This window comes from Rhopalosiphum padi, chromosome 4 (assembly GCF_020882245.1).
Source record: "Rhopalosiphum padi isolate XX-2018 chromosome 4, ASM2088224v1, whole genome shotgun sequence".
In the NCBI taxonomy this organism is placed as follows: domain Eukaryota; kingdom Metazoa; phylum Arthropoda; class Insecta; order Hemiptera; family Aphididae; genus Rhopalosiphum; species Rhopalosiphum padi.
The window spans coordinates 26,130,630-26,142,781 of NC_083600.1; the positions used below are offsets into that span (position 1 = coordinate 26,130,630).

Sequence of the window (12,152 nt, forward strand, 5' to 3'; positions counted from 1 at the left end):
TGTTCGACACACGATGTGCAAAGAAAAAGTTAAGTTATTTTAACGAGATTTCCATTGAATAGCAGAAAACTTATACTTTTTAAGGTCTTTCAATGATTTAAAAACTCGTTTTAAACCGTAAGCTGTTGCGCAAAGAAAAATAATAAATTCTCACGTTATATTGTAGGGTCTTAAACGATTTTCAGATGAACATAATAATAATAATATGTTACGCATATACGCATGAAAAGACGGCGGCGACCGATGGCTGTCGCTAACCGTCGGTACATATTATTATAATATGACGTATTGGCGTTGAAAATATTTTTGTGAGATATCTCAGCGGCAGTGATTCGTCGTCGTCGTCGTCGAGTACAACAGTACGCGATGACAACGACACGGTCATATACATATATTATACGTATATAATACAATACTATCGGGACGATAATACGACGAGTCGTAATAATAATATCGGCGCGTTTTTCCACTCACCAGTTCCTTTTTGTCGGCCGGCAATTTCATGTGGGACGCCAGTTCGAATATCGGTAACGGGAACACCATTGGTTTCGGGCGCCGGAGCGGCGGGTCCTGCCTCCGGACCAGGTCCATGAACCCCTCGATGACGCCCGGGCTGGGGTACAGCTCGATGTCGGACGGCAGCACGTAGTGGGTGGTGGCCGACTCGCGGGCCACGTTCCGACCCACGTTCACCGGGTACAGCAGCTTCTTCTGGCCCTTGTACGCGGCCGACGCGTTCGTCCACGGCGGCGGTGCCGAGCAGTTGGCCACCAGCGCGTCGATGTCGTGGTCCGAGTGCGGCACCGACTTGGGCACGTGCCCCGACCCGAAGTACATGTGGAACGTGACGTACTCGGCCACCAGCGGCGAACCGCACTGCCGCAAGTACCGGATCGAGGCCAGTGTGGGCACGAAGTCGTTGCCCGGCGTGTACAGCGCCACCGATATCGGTCCTCGCCACCTGCGGATCGAGGGCATGCGATATTATAATGATGTCCGCCAAATCATAGTAGTTTATATAGTGTTTTTGGGATGTGTTTCTATACGCGGCGATCAAAACATTAGAAGGGGCCAAGGCATTATTTTCTACACTAATCGGTGGGACATTCATATGTGGTACCTACTGAATGTAACTTTTTTTTTTTTAGTATGCCTATATATTATGTGTATTCGATATGTTTCATATATCCACGTTTGTTCCGTATAATTATTAATAATATTATAAATACGATTGACACAATCTCATCCCATACGATATTTACAATGAGTAAATGTTGTCCACAATTTGATACTTAAATTACAGTAGTATAAGCACACGACATTATGACATGTATATACATACAAAAAAAAATAACAATAAAATTACCAATTTTGCAATTTATTTCTAAATCATTCTATAAAGTTGGTTATTTTTCCATTTATAAACAGACTTTTTTAATTTTAAAAATGTGGTTTTAATAGATACTTATAAAAGAATAAGTAAAAAAAAAAACACCAAAAAAGGTGGATCAGAGGCATGTTTGATAAGAAAAAAACGTTATCTCATAATATAAGTCATAAGCCTTTCAGCGATTTTTAATGAGGCAGAACCAAAGACACAAATAGCTATGGTTTTTATTAGTTCTTTTTATATGGATTATACCACGTATATATTTACCTGTCCAACAAAGGTTCTAGATTGTCGAGGAACGTGAAGTCGGCGTGTGTCGTGTACGTGATGGACTCGTCGCACCGGAACCACCGACGGGCCGGCACGTAGTTGTACAGCACCCAATAATCGCCACGTTGGGCGATCCGCCGGTGGTTGGACTTATCCTGGCAGTCGAGTAGCTCACGGAGCGGCCTGACCTGTACGGCAGAGTTGGCCATCGCCATGGCAACTTGGGCCACGAAGGACGTGCCGGCGGTAGTCGTGGCCGACGTGGTGGTTGTGGTGGTCGTGGTCGACGTTTGCTGTTGTTGGGTGGGTGCGTCTTTTTTCTCGGGCGTCCACGATTCCGCCGGTCCGGCCGCGGCTGATCCACCGCTGCCCGAAGCGGCCGAAGTGTCGGCGTTGTCCAACGATTCGGCCGCGACCACTGACTTGGGTTTGATGCGCATTACATGGCCGTCATCTCGCAACGTTGTCCCTGTAAACAACGAATACTTTTATAACAATATATATATATAGACGGTATATTGATAAACAAGAACAGCACGACTAAGAAAATATTCAAACCGACTTCATTAAAATTTAAACATTTTAAAATCGAATGGGTCAAACTCATTGAGAAAATTGTCTACTTGCTGGTAACGCAACGCAACGTGTTTTTATACCAAAAATACGAATAGTTAGTACCGGAAGAGTCTAAAAAGTATTTTCTAAAATTATAGTTTTTTGTTAAGCTGTTGTGACTCTATGCGCTTAAATATTTTACTCGTGTTTGTAGCAGGTCTTATATTATAAAACCATTATTTTATTGAAAATCCGAAAAATTTTCCCCGCTGCGGAGAATTATGTTATTAGTTAATGGATATTATATTATTAGTGTTATCGATTTTTGTCGTTTTCCGTAAGTAAAACTAGGTATACGGTTTATTCTTTAATAACGAAAAGTACGGTTTACAATAACGTGTTATATAAGACTTAAATATATTCTTTACAGATTCGGGTCACGGAGAGGCCTGTAGATTATTATTGTGTCACGTGTTTGGTTTTATTTGGGTACCATATTATTAATGAGCAGCCATCAATAATCGGACGTGCTGGTACGGTAAACGAGCGGCCCGAATTGAATCATTGTCATCTCCGAAAATCGTTTGTACAACCGCTTGCCGATTTGAACTTTTTTCTCGCCCCTTCCCCGCATCGCTACCAACACCGCGTCCATCGCCACCAAGACTACCACTAAACAACCGCAACATCAACAACGGACGTCGGGTCGTCGACGACGATGCACACAGACTCGCGATCGAACGCGTATACAAATATCAAAACGTTTTTCACAAGGTCGTGATAATATCGTAGTGTAATGACTATACATATAGTAATGGCAGTGTTACCAGTGAACACATATAGGTATAGCGTCTATGATGAATAACAATCATCGCGGGGTAATGCGCGAGAAGGTCATGTGGTTTTTCGACATAAGGGAAATCGGTGAATCAGGGCACGCGTCACAATCGAATTCCTCCGCGTGCGGTTTTCGTTTTAATTATGCGCTCGTTACGTTGTATATTGTGCGATTCCGTCGCTGCGGCGGCCGGCAAGTCTGCGCTGTAATTATAAATCGTCGGTTGTCCTAGTGTGGATGCCGAGCGGCGGGAAAGTTGTGCCGTGAACGCGAGACCGCGAACAATCGTCGTCGGCGACAACGTAATTTTTCGATTTGTCTCGTGAGTCGGTCTGACGAGAACGCGTGTGATTCGGAAGCGCGACGTAATAATGTGTAATATAACGTATAATACCACCTCGAAATACGCCACCGACACGTGTGCGATGACGTGATGTTACCAGAGATATAATTATACGAAATTACAATATTATATATATTAAATAATAATAATGACACGAATCTTCAACGCTAAGAACAATTATTATGTCTTATGCGCAGCACACGTATTATACGTAATTAAACACTGTACCTACATAATACGAGTACGCGATGATGAATAATATTATATTATATATTTATACCCGAGTAGCAGGATTTCGACGATTACGCAGCCGAGATAACGCGCGCGCGAAAACCGAATATCGTTTTAGTACTGAGTTTTGCTTGTTTTTTTTGGGGGGGGGGATCGCCCTCGACGACGACTGCCGCGTGACAAGTCGCATTCAGTCACTTTTTTTGTTGCTTTTTTGGTACTGCGCCTTTAAACGATGATCTCGATTACTATTAGCACCGCACGAACGTCGTCCACGCACGCGGAGGGAAAATGCTATACATATCATTATACGACATGTATTTATACAGTACGAAATAATTTATTGTAGCGTGTAATATATTATATCGTGAGCACACACAATGTACGCACATTGAACAGTCAGTCAAAACGGCACGAAACGTTTATACAATATTATATTATGTAGACAAAACCACGAGTTTTTTTTTATTTATTTTTTTTTAATTTGAGGGGGAAATATTTAACCCTGCGGCCGGGGCCCACGAGAAAAACACAATACAATGTCGACGATGGTTTTACTTTGATTAAACGTAAACACATAACTCGTACCTCCTAGCTATATGCGTTATATTATATGCACCTCTAATATGCGTAATACGTATATATAGTTTTATGTTGCTAAAACGGTGGCGTTTATATTATATTATACCTGCGGCGCGGTAGCAAACGCGGTTCGCGAACATAAATAATAAATAGGTATAAACACCGCGCGTCCGTGATAAGCAATGAGCGATGTACATTTTTTTCTTCGGTTCGTGATTGCAGCTTTTTAGAGAGACGAGATTTTTTGGTTTATTCACATTACGAGACGACGAAATTTCGTGATTTTCGTTTTCGATAAGAATATATATATATATGTGTGTGTACATAGTCGGTTTAATCAGATGAACTGCACCGTTAGAATCTGGTACGCATAATTTTACGCTAAAAATAAACTAAAAAGCTATATCGAGAAGTACAAGACGCGTACATGATGTACCTAACACGGTAACACCATAATAATATATATGTATATATAACTTTAAACTACTACGCCGCCGCCGTGCAATTTAAGGAATAATGATAGACTGCCGTGCAATGGAATCCAATTTACATTATCCGGGAACTGTTCCATAGTATAAGTAATTTATTTTCGAAGATGCGGTTTTTTTTCTTCAATTAACTACGGTGAAAATAGCAACAGGCGAGAGTAAATTCGTATAAAAAAGTACATATTATTTTTATCACCTCGCCCATTTAGTACAGTGATTGTGGATTGCCTTGAAGTTCAATTTTAATTTGTTTAAACTAGTTATGATTTTTTGTAAACATGTTTTTTATTTATTATATTCTAGTGTTTATGATATGTGTATTAGTGTTACAAATCACAATGCACCAGTAATGTATTTATTATATTTACAGTTTTAATGTTGTGTATTGTGCAAACTGCATGGACAAAATTAGTTCTTTAAAAACTAAATCAATGTAGCTTATTTGATGTATTAACTTATCGTAGATGATCGACGAGTGTATTTATTTGTTTCACTCATTTTTAATGTAAAGTAGTGTTTTAGAACGTCGAGAGTTTACTGGGACGGACGCAGTGATGATGCAAGTATATACCTACTTCTCTCGGGAATTATTTGGCCACTCGTACGAAATCCTTGAGAAGTTTACCCAATTATTTTTTTTTCCTTTTGCAGTTAAGCTATTTATATATGTTGTCCAACTTAAAAGTTAAATATCAACTAATTAAAATTAAATATGACTTTATATATTAGTACGATTATAGTGTTGATTGAACTGCAGGTATGCTTTATCTTCAGAAATCGGTATAGTTACTGTAGCCGAATCATAACCCACAGGAGTACGTTATAATAATTAAATAGATAGGTGCATTCATGATATATCAGTATTAAATTATAACGACTAAGTTTTATTTTCTAATGTGGATTTATTTATTTAAGGTTTTTTTTAATTGATAATAAACTAATTTAAATATAACCCAATTTTATCTAGACTATCGTAGAAGGTTATATGTACCTAAGTATATATAGATTTTATATGGTACAAATGCATAATTTCACTTCTTGGTGTAATAATTTTATTGCAGCGTCGTAAATGATAACGGTTTATTGATGAAAAAAAATCAGAAATTGATGTTAATATTATATGTATATCGACAGGTTTTCTATGGATAAACGGTGTAACTGAATATTCTAACCAGCTAATGTATTTTAATCAATCGAAATTTTGATCTAAATTGTCGTATTAAAGTGGGTCTGTTACAGTCATATGGTTAATGTTTGTCTATTACATCATACTAATATAGGTATAGCATATTATTCCTCTATTACTATTATATTATAATGCATATCGTCGTTTTGGTGTTCTCGCATAAGTGATGTCATTTATTTTCACGACCTTGCATAAAATTATACTTCCTATTCAGAATCGAATTATTCGACTTTGCAGCACATCAATCTTTTAAAAACGAAATATCTTATCTCCCGGCCGTTGCCTTGGCGGATGAATGCGTCTGTACAGAGCGCACTGAGAAGCGCGCGCTCACCATCCAATAGTTGTAATGTGTTTTTTTTTTTTTGCGAAGGCCGACCTCTGGTCAGTAGCAAGTTTTATTAGCACGAGGTAATTCGACAATAAACGCAATTCTAAAACAAACGCGTTCCTTCGTTTCAGATATTTTCCCCTCGCATTGTGTGTATTACGACAACGGCACAACGCATATAACAACGATGGCCGTCCGTCTGTCCGTCGCGTTTTCGTCATTGTGCGCGCCCGCCAAGGTACGGCGTTTAACCCCCGCAGTGTTGGGTCGGTCTAATTGAACAAAGACTTATTTTTTTCGCATAACATCTGCGCTTCTGTCCCCAGAGGGTTTAGGGAACACTGCAAACGCAAATCATTTTATTTTGAAAAATCGTGTATTATGTGAACGATATTTCGGGGCATATAGGTACTCGGGACTTGTTTGATATTACGATAAAAATACAAAATCAAAACCCCAAACACTACACTCTGCGAGAAATACTTGTGTGCGTGGTACCAGGTAAAAATTACGGAGAACAAGTCTTAATAAATTATAATCAATACAATGTAAGTAAAATGTCCTCCCCCCCATCATCACACACGCAGCCCTTTGTACACGTGTATGATTTGTTCTGAGGAGCAAAGGAAATTGAATACTATTCTATCCAATAATAATCGTACACCAATGTTGAAAATTGCGAAGATATGTATGATACGTATTATACATGCTGGAAAATGTATGCAATTTATTTTTAATTTTGACAAGGTTTTCTTGTATCGTTTTTTTATCCATTAATTTATAATTAAATTCCAAGGTGAATGCAATATTTAAAAGGATTGGAGTATCCATACGAATATCATAATAATATGTATTGTGGGTGTGCGGCGAACACTATACACTGCAAGTATATCGAGAATTATTATTTATCTTATACATTATGTTGTTAAGGAAACAAACTCCGACACTCGTTATAACGCAGTCTGCCACCCAGAATCGCGTAGTATCATCCACCATAAATTTATCGCGTTCGTTAAAGTTGCGTGTTAAAAAAGAAAATCTAAATGATATATTGACATCTTTAGAGCGTCTACCTACAGTTGCTACGGTCGGGGATACATGCGTACATATAATAATAATATTATATAATACTAAAGCGTGTCATCGTGGGCAGCAGCTATGTATATAAATATGTTTCTGCTGTCTACAGGAAACCCCACGTCGGGTCAGGTGGGAGGTTAGTGTATTTGCCATGAGTTTGCGAGTTTGTTTTTTGTTGTGCGGAAGGAGCAGGTTATAAGTGGATGTAATGAGGGGAGGAGGTTTGATAGCGTCTATAATAATAATATAATATCAACCATGTTGTGTACTGTACATAATACACTTTTCAAGTGGATGCGAGTGAAGTGGATGTTAAAATAAATGTTTAAATAAACGATTCAAGACGACGGGCATACCTACTCTATAACCGAATAAGGAATGGCATTCAGTTGCGTTCTTGCGGGTAAATACGGAAATATAGAAATTATTAACATTGTACATTGTACAACTTTTATTATTGTACATTTTTTTTTATGAAGTACCTTGGACTGGTGTTTTGGACGGATGAACCCTGTTGTTGTTGCTGTGGCTGTCCGGCGATTGGCTGTATGCTGGCCAAAAGCGCTAGCTCAGGATAGTTGGCTGATCCGCCGGACGCGCTCTGGTAGTAATACGCCGCCGTTTCTTTTTCCCCGTTTTGAGGGATTTCGGCGAAGGAGGCCAAGTTCCTTCCGGACATCTGCACCTCCTCCACAATTTCCGAGTTTCCATTTCTATAAGAACAAAAACGTTTCGAAACATTACATAACGGTTATTATATAATAATACAACGATAAACAGTTAATCGTAGAGCATTATAATATATGTATAATACACTCGATGATTAACGGCGGATTGAATAGATTCAGTACAACACCTGACGTAGGACGATAACGAAGGGAATCTTCGTCATCGCCGTTGTCATCGTTTCACATACCCGATGGTCAAGTAGGACCCGAAATAGAACAATACGGCTACATTCAAAACGACGCTGAGTCGTAGTAGCCAGTTGCGTCTTGTCAGCATAATCTAAACTGCTCTCTAGCCACGACGTCTTGTACACCATTACCGAACCTGAAACATACGACAACATTTACATAAATACCCGATTTCAGACGATGTGTGTAATATTTTATTATGTTCTGACGGGGGAGGGGATAGCGAATCTCCGAATCACACGCGCGCGTGACACCAAAATCTGATGGTAATAACAATCGTTTCCGGAACGTCGGCGTGATGACGATATAACATCTTATGTATCACGTCCCGGTGGAACTAAGGAGCTGGTATGGTGTCTTAATATATTATATGCATATAACGGTCAGCTGCAGTCACTAAAACGCGTTCGTACGCCGATCCGGCACTTGTGGGCGTCGTTTGACTTCCGATGACCGTGTCGGTTTATACGGAGCGTTTTGGTCTCGCGAGGCGTTACGCTAAACTGCACAGCGTATCACGCGGATAATATACGATCCGCGGGTACCATTGTTTTCAATTAATCGATTTCAGAAAGATTTATAGTGATTAAAATTAGATAAAATCAATACATTCATTATTTAGAAAAAAAAAGAGCGTACGAGTAAATTCACGTACTCGGATTTTATGATAATAATATATGATATTATATTGCGTGTGTATTGCGTATATACTTAACAAATAGGTTGTCAATATTGGATGACATACTCGTAATTGTATGGCAAAATTCGACGTTTTCGTACACAATAAATTTTTATTAATAGTGTTATTATTATTTACGCGTGACCTAGAGATTAGAATGTTCGTTTGTCGTCGATACATATTTAACGACTGAATTATACCGATCGTTATAGTGTACAGCGATATTATATTAAGCCCACGTGCCAAATATTTCTCCTAAAAGTGATACAAATCATAATAATATATTATTATACATATTATGCGCGGTATATGATAATAATGCCATGTGCCGTGTGTATAGATCGAATGCGACCTGTTTAAATCCCGATCGAAATAACAATATAATATCGATTCAGCTAAATAGCACATGCGTACATTACACGATGGGGCCGGTTTACATTTATGTCGATTGTCTACGCCTCTGTGCAATGTCATTTGCATTGAATTATATTCTGATCTCGTCCGAGTTAGGTTGTCTATCCATTTAGACGGTACCGTGTTACTGAGGAGATTTCTCCTCACGTGTTTGTTTTTTTTTTCACACCATTATCCGACACGCGGCGCATAGGGGTTAAAAGTGTAAAGTGTTTGAATCGGAAATCGCGTGTCTGCTATACCACGCAAACATATTATAATTATAAGTCCACACAAAAAAAAATTTACCTTTCAGGGCTCACTAACTTCACGATTGACTAATCGACTTGTGTATATTCGCGTTTCTCTCGTGTTTACTTATTATTAATTATGTATACACGATGTTTAGTTATTTTGTCTATGTTTGCTCAAATCATCTACTATTATGCCCACATTCTATATCAATGGTTACTAACTTAAACTCTAAACCAAATACCTAGCTTTTAAACCTAAAATGTCTTAAATGACTTATTTTTTTTGCTTATTTTTTATTAAAACTTTAAAATATTTTTTATTATTTATTTATCGGGGGTGTCTATCCCTATAAGAATAATCATAGGTGACCCCAATACAAACAAAAATTCGTGTTTCAATATTGAATTAACGGTATATTATGATTTATGAATTAGTACTATTTATTATTTAGTTTGTATTTGTGTATAAAAAATATCCAATAAAAATGGGCTTTAGTGATATTATACGTAAAAACAACCAAGTAACCGTGATAATATATTTTGTTTTCAATAAAATTCTAACAAAATATTTCTAAAATTGTATTATAAATGTTAGCTAATATAATAGGATTTCGATAAGCTCTGCTGAGAGTTATAATACAATTATTACGATTCATTTAGAAATGCGTACCTGAGACATACATACTTTTGCGAGAATCGTATTTTCTATTCACCTTAGTCTACAGAGGTTATCCATCTAATTTTTTTTTTAATAAGTGTACCGTTAAGTCGGAATGGTGGAAAATGCATTGCGCACGATTACAGTGCCAAATAATTGCAGTATGCGCAATACGCCAGACGCCACTTGGGTAGTCACGACTTTCTCCCCCTCCCACTATTATATACTTTGTTGACTGGCTATTATTCTATCGAAGAAAATAAAATTAAAATAGTTTATTTGTATGATACTCTTACCTAAATATGAAATATAAAAAGATACTTATTCATATATATATATATATATATTATAATGAAGTATTACAGGTATTAAGTTGAATTTTAAATGTTATAGCTGATTTTAATGTCCTGCATGTAGAGGTCATTCATGAATCATGTTTAATTATTAAAAAGGGTATTTTTTCATTTTTATACATCCATAACACTATAATATATAATAATATACACGTGTACACGGTAACTGCAGTATATTATAATATTTTGTTTTTTTTTTCAAATAATTTAGCCCATTTAGGTCGTGTTAAATACTTTTTTCCCACCTAATTTTAAATATTTCTTATAGACAATCATTTTTAATTTATTTTAAACGTGTTACAATAACAGCTGTTAATAATATGCTAAGGTAATTTTTCTATTTTATTATAAAGTGTATTATGTTAATTTTGAACTCATTTGTAGATAGAAATTATCAAATAATAAAACGTCTACTTAGGATGTCCAATATATATATAGGTTTAATTTTCCGTACAAGTGTACAATATAACTACGAGAATAGAAAAAAACAAAATAAAAACACGAGCAATGGTATTCGTTTAAAAACTGAATTCCGTATTCAAATTAGTCACCCCAACATTGCAAATATTCCGAAGGTAATTTGATGACTAATACAATCAGAATTCTTCAGAAACCCATTATCAAAATAAAACTGCATTTGGAATAAATTAATTGATCAAAACAATACGTCAACACATTTTGACTGAAACAAATAATTATACGTATTTTAATCAATATGTTTTCACGGATCAATGGAATTTACGATTCTCTTAAAATAATATTTAAATATAGCTGATGATCATCGTGTGTACTGTGTATACTGGTAACAGTGATGACTGGTAAGCGATTGTCATTTAAAATTCCAAGACACTGCATATACTAAAATTTGATTTGTTTTTAAACATACACATACCAGTTAATCAGCTGTTTATAATACATAACTATGCTTTCTTTTTTGTCGATATTGTACATTGAAGTTTATTTTATTGAACATTTTAAACATAAAGGTAGTAGTGTCGTAAAGGCATTTTTTTCGGATAATATATACTTTAATAGATACTTTTAGTAAGTATTAATTTGGTTTGATTCTTATACTAATATTATTACAAGTTGATATTTATATACAATTTAATTTGTGACTTATATTATGACTTCTAATGGGACCTTCATAATTGCTTTCATTAAATAAAAGTATTATTATAGGTCGTCTAAACATAATGTAATGGTCATACGTTCCAATTAATGAGATTTTATTTATATATCGACAAAACATGTATATATATTTTTTTAAAGACCCGTTTGTTAAATTCGATACGCTTACGTTTTCCCCATTTTTTGTAATACATATATATATATATATATATTATATATTTCATATTTTAATATTCAAAGTCAAATGTTCATAAATATAAATGCAGTCCCTCGGTTCAACGATTGCCTTGAACTAGAAAGGCGGTATTTTTCTCATTATTCAGGGAAAACATTGGCGTGCGTGTTAATGACAATATAATAATATATGGTTTCTAGTCTGTGCGGAAAAATGATTTCCATGTTAATCAAAATGATTCACAAATATAAAAAAGGGTTCATTTAATACATGACTAAGTAAACACACTCTCTCATAC

General features: G+C 36.3%; 1 protein-coding gene across 1 annotated transcript in view; it reads right to left on the reverse strand.

The window, feature by feature from the left end:
- Positions 1 to 12,152, reverse strand: part of LOC132928548 (beta-1,4-glucuronyltransferase 1-like) — a 67,031-nt gene that overhangs the window by 13,212 nt on the left and 41,667 nt on the right. Inside the window, 5 exon segments of the mRNA XM_060993311.1 lie at positions 475 to 961; positions 1,658 to 2,129; positions 7,777 to 7,789; positions 7,791 to 8,007; positions 8,211 to 8,347. Coding sequence (XP_060849294.1) covers positions 475 to 961; positions 1,658 to 2,129; positions 7,777 to 7,789; positions 7,791 to 8,007; positions 8,211 to 8,299 — 1,278 coding nt within the window. The 5' untranslated portion in view covers positions 8,300 to 8,347.